The 23,582-nt window shown below is 41.7% G+C and overlaps 1 protein-coding gene across 2 annotated transcripts in view; it reads right to left on the bottom strand.

Moving 5' to 3' along the window:
• Nucleotides 1-23,582, bottom strand: part of LOC112106601 (adenosine kinase) — a 572,976-nt gene that overhangs the window by 483,427 nt on the left and 65,967 nt on the right. For both annotated transcript variants that reach the window (XM_026653751.1, XM_026653752.1), the window contains exon 3: nucleotides 16,612-16,665. In XM_026653751.1, coding sequence (XP_026509536.1) covers nucleotides 16,612-16,665 — 54 coding nt within the window. The remainder of the gene's footprint in view (nucleotides 1-16,611; nucleotides 16,666-23,582) is intronic.

Below are 23,582 nucleotides of genomic sequence, written 5' to 3' on the forward strand. Positions count from 1 at the left end.
ACTGATATTTTTAGGTTTCAGAGTAGCAGCCGTGTTAGTCTGTATCCGCAAAAAGAACAGGAGTACTTGTGGCACCTTAGAGACTAACAAAAATTTATTAGAGCATAAGCTTTCGTGGGCTACAACCCACTTCTTCGGATGCAGCCCACGAAAGCTTATGCTCTAATAAATTTGTTAGTCTCTAAGGTGCCACAAGTACTCCTGTTCTTTTTGCGGATACAGACTAACACGGCTGCTACTCTGAAAACTGTGGGTCGCGACCCCAAAGTGGGTCGCGACACAGATTTAATGGGGTCGCCAGAGCTGGCATTAGACTTGCTGGGGCTGAAGCTGAAGCCTGAGCCCCACTGCCCGGTGCTCAAGCCGAAGCCTGAGGTCTTCAGCCCTGAGTGGCAGGGCTCAGGTTACAGGCTTTGGGGTCCCCTGCCTTGGTCGGTGGGGCTGGGGTTCCCCCCTCGCCCCCAGATGACAGGGCTCAGGCTTCGGTCCCCCCTCCTGGGGTCATGTAGTAATTTTTTTTTGACAGAAAGGGGTCATGGTGCAATGAAGTTTGAGAACCCCTGGCCTAAAGGGTTCAAAGTGACAGTACCCTGCGGCCCTCTGAGTGGTCAAGTACACTATTTAACCCTGGTGGATGCCCCAGGAAGTTATCTTGATTTCTGGCCTGCTGCAACTTTCATCCATACCTTGTCTTCTGATTGCTAATCTCGGACCCAGTCTTGACTCTTGCCTTCTGATTCCAGCCTAGTATTACCTCTGATCTCCAGTTTCTGACCCCAGCCTCACTCTGACCCTGACTCTTGCTTATTGAACTCTGCTCTAGTGATTCCTCCAACCCCTGCTCACAGGCTACTGTCTTGTGGGCATCCTTGATGTTGGACCCCAGGCCAATTATGACCATTAGGCCAGACTGCCTACAGACCGGTCCCTTACGTCCAGTGTAGAGGAAGAGACACAGAGATGAAATCCAGGCTTGGAAAAGAGGGATGGGCGACGCTGCCAATACGAACTGTGAATTAAGTTTTGCATTTCCATACTAACTTGAGAACCCTGAAACACTAATCCAGTTGACTAATAAATGCTGGCTTGTCTTGAAAAAGCTGTCTTGCACTGCTACAAATAACTACTGATTGCATCACTCCTAAAGGGGCAATGTATCTCACAGGGGGCTAAACTCACTTGAACCCACTGAAGAGCAACATTGAGCAATAAAGTGCTGAAGTCCAAATGCCCAGTCCTGGAGAAGCAAAATCACAGGACTTGCCATTGCAAAAAGCGAAGGCATCAGAACTAGCACAATACAAAGGACAGATTTAAAGTATAGTATAAAGGCAGATTTAAAGATGGAGTATAAAGGCTGGGGACATGGAGCACCCTGTAAATCCGTGACAGAATACAATAATGGAATTCCATTAACTATTCTCCAAACTAACTTCCTGTCAAATCATACTAGATATTAACTACTGGTTCATGCAAAAATAAAATAAGGTAAATTAGATAAAATAATAGCTGCCAATAGTTTTGAAAGACAAGATGTTTATCAAGAGTCAAACACTCCCACACCTATGCTAACATCCAGCCTCAGACATCCAGCGGGTGGTTTAACAAAAGCAGGAAGCCCAGGCTTGACATTCCTGATATTTCTAGCATTTAAAGGGAAAAAAAAAAATCCCTCAATTTCAGGTCCACCTTTGTTGTCCATTATAAAGCAGAAAAACAAAAATGGGGGGAAAACAGGCCCAATCTGTTAATTCTTTGCAGGTCACCTTTAAACATGTGTCCGAAAAAATAGGTCATCAGAGAATATATTTAAACAAAACAAAAAAAAATTCAATAGGACACATTGATACCTGACTGCAAACTCTGCAGAAGAATTTGCAAGCAATCTGCAGTTCAAGTGCAAGCAGTGCCCTCTGGTGGCATTGTCTGTGTGCTGCAGCTTGTTGGTTTCAATGTGAACAGTAAGGTAGTTGAATACTTCCTCTCCTCTACCCAGCCCACCCATGACACTTCCGTCAATCAGTGCACATGTTGGACAGCCAGGAAAGGCTGTGTAGCAAATTGGTCTAGGGTCCAGAGTTCCCTTGCCTTATTCACTCACAAGTTCTGTGGAACACAGTAAGCCTGAGGTGCATCAAGAAAAAGAGTACACTGTGGTCCTGTGATGACACTGGACTGGGTGTCAGAAGCTATGATTCTTTCTATTCCTGTCTGCCAATGGTTTTCTGTGCGATATTAACCAAGGACCTTCATCACTCTTTGCTTCTGTTCTATATCTGGAAAGAGGATGCAGTACTTCCACTCCGGTGTTATAATAATAAAGCCATCAATATTGGCGGAGATACAGAAAACATATTATTTAGTGCAGCTTTTGGTTGCTGTACAAGTGAATGAAACTTGGGACCAAACACTGAACAATGGTTTTTGTTTTTTAAAGAAAGATGATTGTTGAAACAGGCATCTGTCCTATCTTGTCCGCTGAATGAAGCAGGGGTCGGTCCTACAGAAAGAGTAGTATGTGATCATGTAATTAAAAGACTATTATAATACACTCACAAATACAGGCACAGTTACGGTTGTGCACGTAACCTTTACTTTGTGACTTCCAGGCTCTGAAGTGCCTCAACTCTGGGACCTTGACATTCTTTAACAGTAGGGATTTTGTACAGTGTTCAGAATATCAGGCATGAAAGCATGGATAAGAAAATGCTGCATATTCAACTTAAAAAAAAACGAATAGTGTAGAAAAGACAACTAAGCAAACAAATCGTGCTAATAGCCTAGACTTTTTTTTTTTTTTTTTTAAACATATTACTTCAGTAGAATGTCATTCTTGGGTGTGCTTTTAGGACGCTGCTTCACATACAGCAGGTATGTGTCCAAATCCATTAGTGAGAATTTTGGTTTTGGCAACAGGTCTTTTCTAAAAGGTTTTGTTTGTTTTAACATGCTACTGTGTGTATGCATGGGAAATCATTTTGACTACTAGTCTACTAAGACTACTCGGACACCAGGAATGGAAAAGCGGCTGATGACTCAGTAAGGGAATGTTTGATTTTATCTTTTACATAAATAGCCATTTATTCTAGGGAATTTTGACTTTACTGATACTTGGACTGATGTTCAGCATATTGGGCATTTTACTGTTAAACTTCACTGAAAGCAAGTATCTGTGGCAGGGGCACCATAAGGAAAAAGCAATATAAGCTGCCACTCTGGATCATATACAGACTTTGCCACTCCCAGAAATGCACAATTTCCTCCCCACTGCACACTTACAGCAGTGGGACTGAAAAAAAGAGGAAACTCGTGGACAACTTTTACCTTCCTCTTTCTCCATCACATTGTGACCTGTAGTTTGCAAAGATGACCAGCTGTGAACACCACAGGTCCTATTTATCTTCCCTTTTGCTTCAACTTAGGCCCCCAAAAATCATTAAAAGTGGTTTGAGATTAGACAGACAATTAATACTGTGTGACCAGCAGCCAAACACATTAAACCAGCATTTTAAAGTACTGTTACAGACTAGATGGTACCAAGTTTTAAACAATGCTTTGAACACACTCATTTGTGCACTGCCAGATCATCCACCTAGTCAAATTCATACAGCCAGTCAAATTTTCAGGGTTTTGCTGCAACCATTTTAGCAATGTCTGAACATTAAATAATGTTCTTTGACCCATAAAGGTGAAGTCTACATTTCTAGCCATAAGTACGTTTGGAAATGGGTAAACAATATAGCATTTCTGCTTTAACTTCCAAGACAAGCTGAACCAGGCCACCATCATTACTAGCTGCAATGAGTTTTAATTTCTTCTTCCCAACAAAAAGATGTTTGATCTTGAACCCTAGTCAGAAAAGCAGTCTACATCAGGGAAAGAAAAAAAAAAAGCATATGGGACTATTTGGTCAAATTGATCTCTGTTATTGTCACTAGCATTAAAAATGGGAATTATTCCAGCCAAGAGAAAGATTATTTAGAGGGACATTGTCAAGATAAATCTTTTTTCATAAAATTTATTTAATAAAAGCAAAGTGTCGTGTCACTATTTTGAGCAGAAAGCACTTAAGAGTCTTTCTTGGAAAAGAAAGAAAATATATGTGAAGATAAATATTAAGTAAGTCTCCTTAGTAGAGCCAAGAGTAGGGTTCTGTTGCAGCTGATGGCTACAGAAGGGGGGGGGGGGAATCATCATTTTTGTACTGAAAAATTAAAACATTAAATATTAAGCAATGCCCTCAATTGTTTACAAAGAATGTCTTATCTGGTACACTGGTACAGCAAATAGTAAAGCAGGAACTTTATCTCATTGCTGTTTTTAAAATCTCAATGTACTGAAGTCTAAATTTTGACCTCAACTATTTGGCACTTTGACTCACAGTAACAACTTATCTGTAATAAACTACTGTGCAACTCACATTTTAAAAGGGCAGGAGAAGGTGAAGGCTTTAGTATAAAGTTTGAACTATTTCAAAAGGAAAAGTTTACATTAAAATGTTAAGTTTGGTCAAGATCTATTACACAGATAAAAGTTGTCTACACAGTACAATGTGTACTGACCAGAATAAAGATATGTGTTTATGTAGACACAATATTGCCTTTCAACTTGGGCTTAACCCCTTAGAATGGTGGCATTTTCCACACCTCCAGACTAACTTCATAAGACGTACTTCTATTGTATTCAGTGGCTACTGTGGGTTAAACACATCTATGATGTCCTTACATGTTCTGTCATCACAGCTAATGTCCTACATGTAAATAACTTTGATTAGTATATTAGGTTAACTGCTGCTGCCTATCTTTTGCCTGCAGCACTAGTAGTTTTAATGTCCGAGGTACACTACCATGACACACAAATAAATTTAATGCCCTTTTTAAATCCTAGGCAAAAACACTTCAAATATTTTTCAATAAAACATGTGTTACATTTTTTGGTAAAGCTCTCAGTACACTTCAGACACTATACAAATAATAGTTTCCATTTGAACTCAACTAGTTCACTATAAGAAAACTTATTTTTGAAGCCTGAAGTCTGTGGCCTTCTTGAAGAATATCCAAGCCTGTAACATTGAACTAAACTGACAGGTAGAGCTATCAACTTGACAAGGATAGTTATTTTAATTTGTATGCAGATACATAGTTTAACACTTTAAGATGTTGTAATGTTTTGAGTGATAAGGAAGATGGTAAATTCTGTGAAAGAACTAAACTTAGGAAAGAAAGAGGTTGAATAATCATAACTATTTTAGTGAAAGATATAAACAACCAAATACACACAGAGGATCAATTCGCCACCATCGCCCTTATGCACAAAGGAAGAAGTTATCCAATACTCTTTTACGTTTTTTTATTTCCTTTTGGATGAATCACTGTTACATAATTTTTCTATGTGCACTTATGGAATGCAAGCAGGATTGTTACAGCACACACATTTAAGTAATGTCTGACAAGTGAAAATTTTGTCTAGTCTTTCATATGATCCAAATTTACCCACTTCAGAACTTCGTAATAATATAAGGGGAGAAGGGCCCTGAGTAGCGAGAGAGAAAGGACAGTTGAAAGAGAATAATTATCAGGCAAGATCTGAAAACAGATTGAGTGGATGAGGTGAGAACAGCCACATGTTGGAGAAGACTTTTGTGCCAGTGGTAGAAACCTGTGATGGAACGAAGAAGGCCAGTAGTGAAAGAGATGGAAAAAAGCACCAAGGATCATGAGATAGAATTACTTCACACTATGAAGCATTTAAAAAAAAAAACAAAAAACAAAAGGGAAATTTGTAACTAGAACCTGAAGTGAACAGGGTGATCTTATACTTTTTTTAATATGTGAGATGGCGATAAGCACAATTTTGTACATACTTACATAGACAAAGAAGCTGAAACATTTCCCCCCTCCCCGTTGTGGTGTTCTTTGTTTTTCTCACATTACTATTTATTATTAACACTATGCTGAGAAAGTGAAAGTGTGATCCTAAGTACTCCTCAATGTCAACTGTCAAAGGTGTCACTGTTCTATAACAGCAACTCCCATCAGGCCTGACAAATTCATTACACCCAACATACTGTTTTCATAGCATTTACCCAAAAAGGGTCATATGAGGTGCCTAATGGAAGCTTACAACATATTGATCCTCAGTCCTTGTGTGATGTACATATGGGTGACATTTAAAAAGTTGTATGTATGTACTGAAAATAGGGGCGGAGCAAAGTTTTGGGCCTGAGGGCCACATCTGGGTATGGAAATTGTATGGCGGGCCAGGAATGCTCACGAAATTGGGGGTTGGTGTGCAGGACAGTGTGAGGGCTCCGACTGGGGGTGCAGGCTCTGGGGTAGGGGCAGAAATAAGGAGTTCAGGGTGCTGGAGGGGGCTCTGGGTTCTGGGGTGCAAGAGGGTGGGACCGAGGGGTTCGAAGGGCGGAAGGGGGATCAGGGCTGGGGCAGGGGGTTGGGGCCCTGGAGGGGGTCAAGAGTGCAGGCTCCCGGCGGCGCTTGCTGCTGCTGCTTCCGGGAGCTGCTTGATGTATGCCCCCCCCTCCGGCTCCTACACGGCGACGTGGCCAGGCAGCTCTGCGCACTTACCCATCTGCAGGCACCGCCTCTGCAGCTCCCATTGACCGCAGTTGCCGTGAGGGCGGCGCTTGTGGCGGAGGCAGCTTGCAGAGCCCCCTGGCTGCTCCTATGCATAGGAGCCGGAGTGGGGACAAGATGCTGCTGCCGGGAGTCGCGAGGAGCCACGGCACACATGGAGCAGGACAAACCACAGACCCCACTCCCAGCAGGAGCTCAAGGGCCGGATTAAAACATCTGAAGGGCCAGATGCGGCCCCAGGCTGTAGTTTGGCCCACCCCTGCTTTAGAATCTGTGTCCCAGGAAGGATTAAGCAAGCTGGTTTTGCCAGACCAAAGGGTGTGGCATCACCTGCCTCGGTTCATATGTAAATTAATCTTTGTAAAGTAAACACAAAGGAAGCCCCATTTATATTGGAAAGTCAACAGGAAAAATCAGGTAGACGGTGGGGGCAGGGAGGTGAAACAAACAGGAGTATGGGGGAACGACACTTCAGAGCCAGCACCCCAGTAAAGAAACCACGGTGTCACCCTGACTCTGGAGACAAAAACAGTCGACTTTGGGATGTAAGGACCACCCCCCTTCAGCCTGCATTGAGGGGGTAACCAGGCTCTGCTGTTATACTCGTGAAAACAGGATCTCAACCAACCTTGGATGAAATGCTGCAAGAAAGTGCTTAGGTGAAAAACTGCTTTAGACAAGGTTAGCCTATTAAAGTTAGGTTTTAGTCTAGTAGAAGCATTATATTTTTGTTTTATTTGTAACCTGTTGTACTTATTACTCTTGCTCACCATCTCCTAAGACTTTACCTTAGTTAACAAACTTACACTTGTTTTCACTATGAATAGATTACAGTGCTGTGATATTGGAGCGTACATTCAGCTGACTCAAGCTGGTGTGCGTATACTTTTGCCCTGGGAGTAGCAAGCCAGGCAATTACCGTGGGTGTCCAGTGACAGGGACTGGACACTACAGGGGGATACTTCTGAGAAGTTTAGGGACTGGGGCACCTGAAAGGCATAAGTAAGGGCTGGTAGAGGCCAGCGGAGAGTGCTTGAGTGGCTGGCAGCGTCACAAAGTGGATATCCAATGAACACAAGAAAGACTTGCTCTTGCTGGAGGCAGGAAGGTACATGGTCACTCGTAGTGTTGGACACCGCAAGAAAGCGTCATCACATAAGGTTATAGTGAAGTTAAGATGTATGGATACCATTGTACACTATTTTGTGAATATGTTTCTTCCCTCACTACACTGATTCTGACTTTGTCAACAAGTCAGTCAGAGAAAGGATACCAAAGCCTTAAGAGGGCTCTTGCACCCTCAAAGCTACACGTAATTCAGCAACTCAAGAAATGGTGAAGAAGAATTTCCGTTGAAAAAAAAACTCTGCTTGGAAGTATGTTTTGTTGATATCCCTGCAAGTTCCTTCCAAGCAACATCAGATTGAATCAAATGCTCTACCCACCACTGAGAAGGCATCAATAGATCTTTAACGCACTCAGAAAAAGATTATTAAGAACAGCAAGGCTTCATGCATTTTCAAAATTCATTTCGTAAGAGGACAATAATTTGCCTCACTAATCAATAAAGATATGATCAAATAGATTTTAAAGGAGAAAAACCTTCAGGTATGAGCCCAGGGAGATATAACCCATGCTATATCCACAACTATCAAGGAATTCCACTGTAACACAAAGCAGGCCTATTAAAAGCAGTGGGTGGTTTCAAGTAATTGACATGCAAGTTTCTGGGACAGTTTCAGAAAGGTATTATATACCTTTTGAAATGTTACATTAATGTTTACAACCTGTCAGAAAATAATTTCATTCATATCTTAAACTACAGGCAAAATGTGTACACATTTGCCTGTATGTGTTATTGTCCAAATATGGATAGGCCTGTAACTAAAATTGTGGCATTGTTAAAACCATCACATTACTATTTTATAGACTGCATTTGGTAATGAATTGGTAAAATGTCTTCTCTCCTGAAAGGAAACTTTTTTTCTGAATAGTTTCACCAACACTGCAAAATTAAATTTCAGAGTTTATTTACCTCCAACTCCAACAACCTTCCAATTTAAAATGCCAACATCACAATCTTTTACCAAGAAGAGTCAACCCAAAGTACTGATGAATTAGACATGTTCATAATTTTTACAACTTTAAAATAAAACAAAATAAAAAAACTGGATTTTTTCTCTGTTTTTATGTTCCAGCTTCTCCAGACCACCTTCTCTCTAGACAGAACAGCAGATTATCATTGTCCAATAAGAGATGTTTGTAGTCATGTCATTAGTACTCAAGCCTCTCTATTATTAGGATGGAAGACCAACAAATTCCATAGCATGTTCACCAAGGAATGTTGCCACATGGCTGGCAATTATGTGGTCACCACAAGCACTGTGGCATGATAACATTGCCACTGAGGGACATAAACTGATTATCCAGCCAGACAACATTAAGGACCTACCTAAAGATTGATATGGGTGGCACTCAATCTGCCAGGGTGCTATGTCCTTTTGGATTTTCCATGATGAGGATGGAGCAGTCTCCCTTGTTCTCTCCACTGCCTCAATGAATTTTGTTGGGCCCTGCAGTAGTCCTAATGCCACTACACAGAATGTTAGTTTGACAAAACTTGTTCAGAAACCAGTATATTGCTTTGGTTGATAATTATTTTTACTGTAAACAGAGCATAGTGGTTGTTCTGTTCTTTTTAAACTCCATTTCAATATTTAGAACTCTGGTTTCAAACATCAGGCTATTTTGTACTGAATTGGTAGGATTCTTGTGCAATGCAAATGTCAATATCCAGTTTCCTTTCCCAGGCAGTTATCCATAACGGATCTACACTAAATTAACTTTCCTAATTTAACAGTACATCCATAAAATGGAGAATATATTTTGGGGAAGAGTCAGGGTAGAGACTTTACGCCACAAAAGTTCCTGGGGTCTAATTTATTTCAAAGTAAATTCTGGTGAACCTTTCAGAGATCTATTCACTAAAGATACAAAGCGTAGGACAAAAGTCCTTTATTGACATTTTTCAGACAACTTCAGTGATAAAGGTTCCCTTATTTCAGACAAGTGTCAACCAGAAACTCAACGTACCTAGTATATTAGAATACAGATATTTTGGACACAGCGCTTTTGACATTCAGGTTCCTTCCTGGTGACAGATCAGTCCTCTGGCATTATATAGAATATAATTACCTATAAAGCTACATCTGCTGGTAAACTTTAGATATAAAACTGTCTCTTAAATCACAAGTTCTTACCAAACTTCTTTCCCAAACCCCATATATCCTTCTATTAAAAACTGACATCCAAAAAATAAGTGAAAATTGATTTGATTAATATTTGTACTGCAGTAACTCCAGATGCTACAATTAGGATGTAAACAATAAACTAACAATCAGGACTGTAAACTAAAGCGTTAATGGCTTCTGAATTGTACTTACAGGCAGAGACACAGTTGCTAGGGCAAACTAGACTTTTGTTAGTATGCATTTAAAATGAAATCTAGAGAAAGTAAGGTAGAAGAGGAAAGTACGTTTAGAAACAACACAATTGATATGCATGCTGATATAATGACAAAGCAAGGTGCTTACCATCTTACATAGCCCCCTGCTTTCCCCCAAAAAAACAAACAAAAGGATCAACCACAGGAAAAACTTGGAGGGGAGAAGAGGAATTTATTTATGTAGTACCCTTTATGTCTGAAGTTACTAGAACAATCTATCCTCTCTCAGTGTAGTAACCTTCGTATACTATTAAAATATTTAAAATTAGCCACCCTCTCAGTTTATAGAGCTCCTCTCACTCAACATTTAAAACATTCCTTTAAACGTACACAGACAGCAATTATGCACAACATTTCTTTGCATACAGCTTGGTCAGCATAAAGATCTTTGGCATGTTAATGGGTTTTTAGGGATTTATTAACTTGTCCGACAATAAGCCAGTCACTCTGTTTTTTGTCTGCCTTCACTGTAAATTGACATGTTTCACATCATACTCAATAATACCAATCTATAAAGAATGCATTTCTCTATTAATAGTAACTACTCCATCTGACATAACTTTGCTAAGAACTAAATTAAGTGGCAAAAAGTAGTCTTGCTTACTTAAGTAAAACGTTAAGTCTTCTGAATAAGCTTGCAAAATATATAGGTCTCCACTCAGTGTAGTCCAATGGATAGGACACTGGACAGGCAATCAGGAGACATGCATTTTATTCTTGGCTCTGCCACAGTTGTACTGCTTAACCTTGGCAAGCCATTTGACCTCTGTGGTTCAGTTTCCCCATCTATAAAACAGGATTACCACCAACCTCCTTGGGTTCTTATAAAGAGCTTTGAGATTTATGGTTGAAAACCACTTAAGATCTCATCATTTTAACATTTATATTTTCTAAACCCTATGCAAACACAACGAATCCTCACAATATTCCGTGAAGCAGATACTAGTTTACTATTCAAATTCAACATATAATAGCTTTCAATATACAATTTTAGCTTGTTGATATAGGGACTAGGTTGTTGTAGGAGAACAGTTTTAAAAAACTAAGCGTCTGTAAACTATTTTAATAATATAGTTTAGCCTCCTGCTTTCTTCTTAAAATTTAAATATTCTTCTAAACAACTACAAAAGATAACAGTATGTTATGAACTTCAATGTTTATATATAGTTAGAATTCCAGGGTGGAGGCTGTTCTTGAGACTTGAAAGGATCAGCAGCAGATTAAATAAAAATGTTATCTTATGCATCATGTTTAAAGCTACGATTTAGTCATGGAGGTCACGGAGTCCGTGACTTTACCTGACATCCGTGATTTCTTCGGCTTCAGCAGTCAGGGGCTGAAGCCAGGGCTGGAGGAAGGACTGTGCACCCCTGCCCTGCAACTGGGGCCAGAACCAGGACCCTGCAGCCCCTATCCTGCGGTTTTCACCTAGGGCGGCAGCTGGGACCAGAGCAGGGGCCGGGTGCCCCCCTCGCAGTTTCCCAGGGCCATGTGCCCCTCCCCCCAGGCAGGGCTTGGTGGAAGCTGCAGCTGGGCTGCGCACCCCTGCGGATCAGGGGCTGTGCGCCCCCCGTGGCTGTGCCCCCTGCTGTGGCCACTGGAGCTGGAACTGTGCCCCCCACCATGGCAGAGGGCTCAGCCTGTCAGTCTCCCTCCCTCCCCCAGCCATGGCACTCCATTCCTCCCCCATACCTAGCTCTGCCCCTGGTTATTTTTAGTGAAGTCACTGACAGGTCACGGGCTCCTGTGAATTTTTGTTTATTGCCCGTGACTTTTACTAAAAATAACAGTGACAAAATCTTAACTTTAATCATGTTTAAAGGAAAAAACAGTACTTGCCCTCTTAGTAAAAAAAAAAAAAAAAGACAACCAAAAACACCCCCCCACAAAAAAAAAAAAAAAAAAAACCCCCCCCACCACCCCCCCCCCCCCCCCCCACACAGCAAAAAAAGTTGTACACCAATACTGAAATCATAACCTAGTGATCCCACAAAGTGGGATTCTGGCCAGAAAAAATGACAATTAAATTGGATTAAAGTTTGCATAAAATATAAGTTGGTGAGCAACACAGAAAAGGAGTGCGTAGTACTAGGCCAAGAGGCCAGGAAGTAGGCTTACTGGCAGCACTCCTGAAATATATACAGCGCTCTTTTGAACCCAAATTTGTACAGACTTATTAATAAGTCAACTTTACAGTGAGAATTAATCAGAATCATAGGACTGGAAGAGACCTCGAGAGGTCATCTAGTCCAGTCCCCCAAATTTTTCAATCTTCCCTCTTCTTCTTGGTTAGGTGGTCTATAGTGATATGTAAAGCCTCTGCTCAAATGCAATTGTAAGATCTGTAACTTGTATCATTAAGTTCTGCAACCTTTTTGCAGACTTTGTAACTTCAGGTTTCAGAGTAGCAGCCGTGTTAGTCTGTATCCGCAAAAAGAACAGGAGTACTTGTGGCACCTTAGAAACTAACAAATTTATTAGAGCATAAGCTTTTGTGGGCTACAGCCGAAGAAGTGGGCTGTAGCCCACGAAAGCTTATGCTCTAATAAATTTGTTAGTCTCTAAGGTGCCACAAGTACTCCTGTTCTTTTTGTAACTTCAGATATTGTTAGCATAGCCTTTTAAGTTTTGTAAACTTTGCAAGCTCTGTAACCTTACCACTTGTATGAACTTCCAAGCTTTGTAATATCCCATCCCTCAGAGAGAGTGTCAATGAGGGAGTGTGAACAAGGGAGTGTATGTGGGACTGGGTGGAGAGGAGCTGCAAGGAGAAAGGAGCCCAGAGACAGGAGCCAGGTGTGTCTGATATAATCTGCCCTGAAAAGGCAATCACGAAGTGCTGTAAAGAGAAGAACCACCTGGTATGCATGAAAGGAACTGGTCTGGGAATGCTTCTCGGTGATGGACACAGAAGGAAAACTCCGTGTACGTGACAGGAGCTGCCCAGTTCCAGAAAAAGGAAGCAGCCATGCACACAAGCAGCTGCTGCTCATTGACCTGCTCAGCAGCCTGGATTCGTGACCGCAGGCGGACACACCAGATCTACCACGCTTCGGCTTCTCAGTCTCCATGCTGTCTCCGGTAACTCTCCGCCTGTGTAAGTGTGTGGGTGCATGAGAGTATGAATGTGGTGAGTGTGCACGTGTATGAATAAGCTCCATCACTCTTCTATCTGACCCAACAGCGGCATTGTAATAAAACTAATACAAGTGTGACCCTGGGTTGGTTTTTAGGGGAACAGAGGTAACATATAGTAGATCCCCTATCATGACAACACCCTTTTTTTTTTTAACCCCTTTTATCCTTATCCAGAGAGACTTTCAACAAGTTTGTCTTCTATTTCCATTTCAACCTAAGTCCAAGTGTATATATTTAATATCTATAACGCAACACTGCCTCCCTTTTTTCCCTGCCTGTCTTCATGAGCAAACTGTACCGTTCTATACCAATATTCCAGTGGTGTGTTATCCCACCAAGTCTCTGTGATGCAAACTATGTCATAGTTGTGTTTATTAACTTGCATTTCAAGTTCTTCCTGCTTAATCCCCATACTTCTCGCATTAGTATACAGACATCTAAGATACTGATTTAATATTATATTTGAAATCCAGAAACACTTTTTTTAGACTAACAGAGGAAACACTGTCTGGAAATAAACATTTTCTTTTATGGCTTCAAATTTACTATTTCATATATGTCAACTCTAATGGACTTGCAGTGAATAAAAGGAGTAGGTATATGCAACAAACTCTGGTTATTAGAGACTGTTTGTCTCAGACCCTGGCATCATGTCTCTTATGTCCTTCATACATTTTCCTCCCACAAGATCACATTCTTGCTAACAAGGATTTAAGTAACTGAGTATACCAAAGATGCAGCTAATAATTTTTACTGACTTTGTTTATACTGGGAAAGTGACCAAATCACTATGAAAGCCGTGTTTTGTATATAGCAGGATATTTCGTGTAAGGTTTTCTTCAACCCTTCTATTTCTTCCCCTTTGTCCTGTCAACTGGACAAACTTGGGAGAGAACTCAGGATTTTAGGTTCAGAGCAGCAAGGGATTGTGCCTTTGAGTATTGACAGGAGTCTGCCAGATTTTCCATTTATATCTCAATTATTCTGATTACTGACATTGTTTTTGGTCCTCTGCCTTTATCAAATTGAATATCTTGGTGCTTTCCCACAATCATGACCCAATATTACTCACTGACTCCTTTTCTTGTGAGCAAAGAAGCAGAGTATCACTGCATGTCCTCACATACTTAAGCAGGGGACATAGATGCTTCAACAGTAAATCTCACCTATCCAAGAGTTTTGAGCAGCATGCAATGATATAGTCTTTGCCATTTTCACATATCTCAGACTTTTCCCAATGCCCTGCATATGGACCACCAAGCCAACTTCATGGGTTTTGAAAAGACATTTCTTCATTACTGGGAACTGCAGTTTAATAAAGGCAACTTTAGTTAATTATTTTTATCATCTTTCAAAGCTAAATGTTGTGTTTCAGTAAAACTGAAAGGCTTTCCAAGGAGCTTAAGAATTCTAAGAATGGTCATTAAGACTTCCTCCCTCTCCATGGTTCAAATACACTTACAAAGTGTTCTCATTACTAGATTTAAATTTTAGGGTAGCCAATTGGGAATAAACTCCAGAATGGCCCTGCTTTTCTAAGGACACTGAGCCTTAGAGTCACATTCTCTCCTTTTACTTCCTAAACTTAATGTCCCTTTACAACCCCATCCTCCATTAGCCTAAGTTTGATAATTACAGCAATTACAGCCAAACTTCCAAAAACAGACAGCGGTTCTTTAACGTTGCTTTATAGCTTTTCAAGGCAACAAACACTGACTAGCAGATCCTAATCCTTTTTTTAGTTGCCCTAAATTTCTTACAAATCCCCCTTAGGCTAAAATTTTCCATCCCTGGTCTCAGCACAAGTGTTGTTTTTTCTTTTTCTTCTAAGTTGGAGCTGAATCCGTTCAGACATTTTTGAGTTACTCAGGCATGAAGACAAAATTTGCACTCATGAAAGCTCCCAGGGCTTAAACTAGAATTTTCAGACTTGGGCTGTTCCCCCACAAAGGAAAGGAAAACAATTAGTTTGAAGAAAATTATTAGCATGTCAACATAGAATTTTATGCACATGCATCTCAGAATCCCTGGTACACACAGAATTACTTTAAGCTTTAGGTTATCTTAAAGGATATGATACCCACAGATATTTTTAAATTATATATGAAGTTACTATTATTGCAATATTAAGGCTGAGCAAGCAGGCATGCAAAGATCAGAAAATTCAGAAATTTAGCCATTCCACATAGTTTCGGTTGACATTTTAACATTATTTATATTCCAGAAGCACATTAGTACCATCCACACATGGGAAAGATTCAGTACTTGCCCTAAAGTTAAATGTAAACCTTTCGTATTACTGTTTATATTTAGCCATGGGGGGGAAAATCCATGTTATTCTGGATGCAAATAAATCTCAAATGCTGCTTTGAGATTTATTTGGAACACTTATCTGGATTTCAGGCTTTTAAAAAAAATATTCAAGATTTTGTTACAACGTTTGATTAAAATATCTACTGCCAGTTGTGCTGCAAGACAATGAATTAATAACTATGTAAAGAAAAGCTTCCACAGGTTAGTTCATAAGTTCTTATTGTACATGTAAAAAGAGTAATGAAGTCAGCTCAGCTAAAATAGGCAACATTTCAAGATCACAGAAATTAGGAAGCTGACAAATAACAGCATGCAAAAGCACTGTGCAGTATTATCAGTTTAAATAAAAGGACATTACCTGAAACAGTCATTTTTTTCAGTTTGCAGCAGATAAAATTATTTCATATCAAAAACACTGCTTGTGGACATTCAGTAATTATGTCATCATTACTACACCTTAGCGCAAGTTACCACAATCAGTGGGGGGTGGGAGAGGTAGGGGAGTGAAGGGTATTTCCAGTCTGCTTATGGTATGTCATCAGTAGCTACATTATAGTATTCTTCAACCATGTAGCTACTGATGACAGTAAAGTAATACACAGCAGATACTACTGAACTTTGAGGACTTGTCTACATAGAGCAGCAACGTGCACTACAGGAGATGTGATTTCTAAAGCTCATTGACATGTTGCACAATCACTGGTCTTTGCAGGCCCTGGCAGTGAACACTACAGGTCCGCTAGTGCACTTTAATGCAGTACTGTATGTTAAAATGCTCAAGGAAGTGTTTGTGTAGACCCTGGTGGTGTGTACTGATGAATCGAAGTGCAATACATCAGTGTGCTTTAGAAATCACACACCCCCATAGGGTGCTTTATCCCACCACGTAGATAAGCCTTAAGGGGAAAAAAAAAACCAAAAAAAACATTGTCTTGAAAACAGCAAAAAAATTTCTTACAGTAACTGATTTAAACCTTTTTTTAAAAGGGTGGGGGGAGGAGCAAATTCATATGCACATGTGTGTATGTCTGTCAGCCTAAATACAAGGGTATATAAACTTACATTTCTTTATGTTTGTCCTCTGCCAAGATTTGGTCATTTGGCTTCAGCCCATACCTTAATGGGGGAGAGGGGGCGGGGGGAGAGAAGGGGAAGGGGGGGGGGGGGGAAAAAACCAAGAAAAAAGTTACTTTAGTTCTTAAACAGAAAATTCGTTTTCAGTTTACATTTGAAAAGTAGACAGACAATCTTACAATCTTTGTGTACTGAAAGGCATGTCATGTATTTTAAATCAGAGAGCAATACCTGTTAACTCTAAAATGCTATCCATTTTAACACAACTAACATCACAAAGTCATGACAAGAAGTAATAACTGCCAACAAAATAAATTCCCACAGGTATTGTGAAGTATCAGAGAAACTCAAACTGTATAGAAGTTTTGAGATCCCAGAGCAATTAAAAGCTTCAGGAAGGAAGTGAAGGCAGGTGTGAAGAAAAAGTACCAGCATGTAAATTCAGGCTGATTTAAGTGTTACATTACTTCATGCTTTTCTGGGGAAGGAAAGCTCCAGCTGATCTGCATACATCATGACCATAAAACCCTGAAATTCTTCATGCTAAAATATTCAGTATGTATTCAGGGCCGGCTCCAGGGTTTTGGCCGCCCCAAGCAGCCAAAAAAAAAAAAAAAAAAAAAAAAAGCCGCGATCGCGATCTGCAGCAGCAATTCGGCAGGAGGTCCTTCGCTCGGAGCGTGAGTGAGGGACCGTCCGCCGAATAGCTGGACGTGCCGCCCCTCTCCGGAGGCTCGTGCCTGGAGCCGGCCCTGTATGTATTTATATCCAGGATTCCACAGCACTTTGTTTCATTCATAAGTCCATAGAACTAGAGGGGACCATTACTTTGTCTAGTATGATCTCCTTTATCTCAGAGGCCATTACATTTTGCCCACTTACCTCTGTATTGAACCCAATCTTACTATTAAACTGAACAGATTGAGCTCTCGTCTGTTGTCCTAAAGCACTTTCTCCAGACCTCGAATCATTTGTGGCACTTTTCTACACCCCAACATCCTTTTTTAAGCTATTGACACCAGAACTGGACACAGTGTTGTAGTATCAGTCTTACCAATGCCAGATACAGAGGTAAAAATCACAGTCCTATTCCTATACCCTCCTTTATACATTCAAGGATTCAACTGGGCCTTTTTCCTATAGCACTGGGAGCTCATGTTTAGTTCTTTATCAACTATATCCCCTAAAGCTTCTTCAGAGTCACTAATTTCCAGAAGATAGCACCACCTTGCCCTGTAGCAATGGCCTGCATTCCTTATTCCTAGATGAATAGCTTTCCTTTTGGCTGTATTGCAATGCATTTCATTTGAATGGGCCCAGTTTACCAACCAATACAGATCACCTCTGTATGGCTGCCGCCATCCTCACCATTATTTACCACTCTGCCAATCTTCATGCCATGTAACAATTTTATCAGCAGTGACTTTATATTTATTTCCACACCAGTCAAAGTGTTGACTAGCATCAAGCCTAGCACTGATCCCTGTGGAACTCCACTAGCAACAGCCCCTTTTGATGATGATTCCCCATTAGCAACTACTTTTTGAGACCCATTAGCCAGTTTTAAATCCATTTAACATGTATTTTTTTGATATTGTACAGTGATTTTTTTAAAATTAGAATATCATGCAGTACTAACTTAAAATGCCTTACAAATATCTAATTTGCACCTATGCACCTTTTTCAACCAAACTTGTAACGTCAAAGAATGAAATCAGGTTTGTTTGACAAGACCTATTTTCCATGTTGACTAGAATTAATTATATTCCTATCCTCAATACTTTACCTATTGTGCAATACATTTCATATACAGGGATCACCTCATCCACCACTGAAATGCAACCCTGTCAGAGGTATAATGCAATAGCCATGCTTCACCAATAGCTCCACATAACTTTTCAGACAAGATGTGAAAAAGTAACTTATGCACTTAATACTACAGGGGGAATTCAGTTTGTGTAAGTATGTATAGTAAACAGAATTTGTCCAGGACACTGGAGCTAAACTGTCAGGAAATATATCATGGGATCTTTAATGACTGTAGGAGGGACATAACTAGTCTGGCTGTGGGCCTTCCCACTACCACAGTTTCCTTTCCATCATGCAAACAAAACATCCCATCTGGTGTTTTCACAATCCTGCTCCCCTTTTAGGTGTAATTTATGACCATATAAAATAATTTTTTTTTTAAATCTACATATATCAAAATCTCTCAGCCCTCTTCCTTGGGCTCAGTTTGTCCTTTCAATTTATAAATGGGCTTTAGCCACCTCTCTAGGCTCAGAAGTCTTTCCATTCTTCTATCAAGCTAAGCCTGCTCTCCCCCACCCAGAGGGCCAGAGTTTACTGACTGTGTATATTTGCTGGCTGCCTCAACCTGGAGGCGTAGGCAATAGCCTACTACTAGCCTGGCCCCACCCGAGGACCTCAGACTGTTAATTGGTGTCAGCTCCAGCTGAATAGGCTGAGGGCTAAAGACTATGTTGGCACGCCCCCACCCAAGGGTGAGGACAGAAGCCCGGACTATTATTATGTGGTTGCTTTTATTTAGATGGACCCTGCCAGGGCGGTCCAAGCCCGAAGACTACTGCCCCACAATGAGGCAGAGTAGCCTCCCTCCCCTCTGGAAAGGGGGGGGACCACTACACCCTGTCTACCAGAAACCCTGACAAAGTGGCCTAATCAAGACACTGATATAATGTATTGCCTCCAGCTGGAAAAGTCTCTGTTCATTGTAACCAATAATCTCACTACAAATTTTTCCTCTTACCAATTTTACATTTCCAGAGACAAGGTTCTTATGCACACACAAAGACATTAATAAAAATACTGAAATTACTTTCCCCCACAATACACTAACATATATTCATAGCAACATTATCTGGTTATTATGTTCTTTCTTTTTCCCCAGCAAACCTGAACACAGTGGCAAGTTAGCTCAGCAGTGGAGTCAAACAATTCTCAACACTCAAACTCCAATTTTATTCCCAATAGAAGTTATGGCAAAACAAACCTACTGGGCAGTCAGAATAGCATTATGGAAGTTTGGCAGCGTACAAAGTTAAATCTTCTTTGCCAACCAGAGACCTAAGCTACTATGGAAGATTTATATAGTAATGGCCTATAGTAACTACAGATGTAACTATCTAGCAAGCAGTAGTGGATTATATTTTCATCACAAAGAGATACAGTATCCCATGCAAGTTTCTATCTAGGTGCTTATGTGGCCCTCCATCACCACAGTAATATATTCTGCGAGATAAGGAACTATAATCCACATTTCAGTTTGCACACAATGAATCATCTAGTATACTAGTTTCTTTACATACTAGAACAGGGGTCGGCAACGTTCGGCATGCGGCTCACCAGGGTAAGCACCCTGGCGGGCCGGGCCAGTTTATTTACCTGCTGACGCGGCAGGTTCGGCCGATCGCGGCCCGCACTGGCCGTGGTTCGCCGTCCCAGGCCAATGGGGGCGGCGAGAAGCCACGACCAGCACATTGCTTGCCCGCGCCGCTTCTCGCCGCCCCCATTGGCCCGGGACGGCGAACCGCGGCCAGTGGGGGCCGCGATCGGCAGAACGTGCTGCGTCAGCAGGTAAATAAACTGGCCCGGCCCGCCAGGGTACTTACCCTGGCGAGCCGCGTGCCGAACGTTGCCGACCCCTGTACTAGAAGCTGCTCACAAGAACAGTGCAAGTTGTGTTTTAAATGTCCTTTTGTATTTTTTAAAAAGAAGAGGAGCCTGAAACTGCTACTCTGGGGCGCGGAGGAGGGGATCTCGAACCAAAGATTCTGGGCCGTTGAAGCAGGTGAGCTTGAGCCCAGGACAATTTTGTGGGGGGAAATTTAAAAAAATAGCAGGAGAGAACAGGTGGCAGCTTTTCCTTCCAGAGCACTGCTGTGAGCATGCCAAACAGGCAGCAGCGGAATTGGCAGGTGGCATCTGGAAGCCTACAGTGAGAGAGAGAGGCCAGTAACAAGTGAGGCAGCACCTGGCACCAGAAAAGAAGGGATGCAGTAAGTGGGGAGCAAGCAGCCTCAGTGGCTGAGCTGCATCACTGCAGGGGCACCAGGAACACAACTGAAAAGGGAAAAAGTCCAGTTCAGCAGAGATGGGAAAGACAGATAGTAGGAACAATAGGAATAGCTACAAAAGAGCTGGTGCCTAGAAAAAAGGAAAGAATAGTATAAGGGGAAAGAGGAAATGTTAAAGGAACAGTACAGTTAGACCAGAGGGAAAAATAACTGAAGAGTCTCAAAGTAATCTAAGGGGAAAAAGGAAAAAAGAGAAAAAAAAAACTTGGTTAGAAACCAGTGAGAAAAGTAAAGCAAGAATTAAATGGAAAGGAAATAAGCTGTAATAAAAGATGTGTCTGTTTCTCTTTAATTACAGTTTAAGAAATAAGGCGGAAGTGAGCCATAGTGAAAGTAAGAAAATAGTAAGGACTGTAAAACAAAACACCCAGACAGCATCTCAACGTATACAAGGTGAAGTGACAGGAATAGAGAAACTGTCAAAAGAGCAGAGACTGTAAACCAGAAAGGAGTGGAGAGAGAGTTGTTCAATCAAGAAAGCAATACATTGAATCAAGGAATACATGTCTTTATTTATGCAGGAACTCAAATGTTAGCAAGAGAATTGCTCAACATATAAACTAAACTAAACATCCTAAGAACTTTTCCTCCAAATTCTGGGCTTCCAGAGGCTGAAAACTGAGAAAGTGAAAAGGGAATATATAATGGTGGGGTCTATGTTCTAATGCATTGTATTTTCTAATTCCAAATCAAAAACTATCATAAAGACCAAAATTGTCAGACACATAGATGAACATAATTTGTTGGGAAATAGTCAACATGGTTTTTGTAAAGGGAAATCATGCCTCACCAGTCTACTAGAATTCTTTGAGGGGGGTCAACAAGCACGCGGACAAAGGAGATCCAGCGGATATAGTGTATTTAGATTTTCAGAAAGCCTTTGACAAGGTCCCTCACCAAAGGTTCTTAAGCAAAATAAGCAGCCATGGGATAAGAGGAAAGGTTCTCTCATGGATTGGTAACTGGTTGAAAAATAGGAAACAAAGGGTAGAAATAAATGGTCAGTTTTCAGAATGGAGAGAGGTAAACAGTGGTGTCCCCCAGGGATCTGTACTGGGCCCAGTCCTATTTAACATATTCATAAACGATCTGGAAAAAGGGGTAAACAATGAGGTGGCAAAATTTGCAGATGATACAAAACTACTCAAGATGGTTAAGTCCCAGGCAGACTGAGAAGAGCTACAAAAGAATCTCACAAAACTTCGTGACTGGGCAATAAAATGACAGATGAAATTTCATGTTGATAAATGCAAAGTAGTGCACATTGGAAAACATAATCCTAACTATACATATACGATGATGGGGTCTAAATTAGCTGTTACCACTCAAGAAAGATCTTGGAGTCATCGTGAATAGTTTTCTGAAAACATCCACTCAATGTGCAGCGGCAGTCAAAAAAGCGAACAGAATGTTGGGAATCATCAAGAAAGGGATAGATACACCTCTACCCCGATATAACGCGGTCCTCGGGAGACAAAAAAAACTCACCATGTTATAGGCGAGACCGTGTTATATCGAACTTGCTTTGGCCCTCCCTTTTCCTTGTTCCCTGACCGCCCCCTTCAGAGACCCCCGTCCCTAATCACCCCCAGGACCCTACCCAACCCCCCTGCTCCCTATCTCTTATCCATACCCTCCACCCCGTGACAGGCACTCACCGGCAGCGGTGGGAAGCCGAGCAGCCCGGCCCCAGCCCGCTCCACTCCACCACCTCCCAGCCGCAGTGCTCTGCTTCCTGCCGTCGGTGAGGTTGGGGAAAGGACGCCCCCCCGCACTCACCTGTGGCGGGAAGCGGAGCAACGCAGCCCCAGCCTGCTCCACTTCCCTTGCCCTGGCCCCAGCCGTGTCGCTGGGGAGGATGTGGGGAAAGGTCCAGCGCTCACCTGCGGCGGGAAGCGGAGAGCCGCGGCTGGGAGGTGGCAGAGTGGAGCGGGCTGGGGCCGGGCTGCTACGCTTCCGCTGCTGCCGGTGAATGTGGGGGGATCCCTTCCCCCGAGCGACATGGCTGGGGCCGGGGCGAGGGAAGCGAAGCGGGCTGCAGCCAGCCCCCCGCTAATCCCCAGGGCCACTCTGGGACTGCGGGGCCCCCAAAAGTGCCCCCCCCCGACAGCTCCTGCCTCCCAGATCCTGACTGCCCCCAAGACCCTCTGCCCCTTATCCAGCCCCGGCCCGCTTTACCCTCAACTGACTGAGAAAATATAATTTGGCCTCTACATTGCCTCTGCCTCTCCTTATTGCTCTGATTCAAAACACCCCACCATCAGGCTTGTTACATATGTTTTCAATAATTAATCTAAAAAGACTAGGACAGTGAGCACGAGGAATATCTGTGCTTGCTTGTCCATTTTTTCAGAGTGTGTCAGCTACTTTTTAATACATGCAGTTAGAGATCCCATGAGATTTTTTAATGCTAAAAAGCCCTAACTGAGATATATTGAAAATCTGCTACAAAGGTGCATTCTCCTTCCCATTTGCTGAGGACTATCACCAATATATGTGGTTAAGCCCAGTAAATATTCAAAAACAAATCAGAGTTAGGAGTCCAGAAAAAAAAAGTTTAGACTTATCAGACAAAGATTAACGAAAATGTTACTTTATCATACTATTTAGCACCACTGAGCTTGGTAATTCCATTTATCCATTGCTTCAGATGGGGTTTACCAAAACAGGTATCAGAGAGAGTAACTGAACTGCTTTAACAGCAGTGAAAGTACTATTGTCTTGTTTCAAGTAACATTTCTGCACTTTCTGTTATGGCCAGTCACTTGCAAATTCTGAAAGTCTGTTATACTCCTATATTGCAGATATTTTGTGTGTGTGTGTGTGTGTGTGTGTGTGTGTGTGTGTGTGTGTGTGTGTGTG

Source organism: Terrapene carolina, unplaced genomic scaffold (assembly GCF_002925995.2).
Source record: "Terrapene carolina triunguis isolate 2854851 unplaced genomic scaffold, T_m_triunguis-2.0 Scaffold148, whole genome shotgun sequence".
Classification (NCBI taxonomy): Eukaryota; Metazoa; Chordata; order Testudines; family Emydidae; genus Terrapene; species Terrapene triunguis.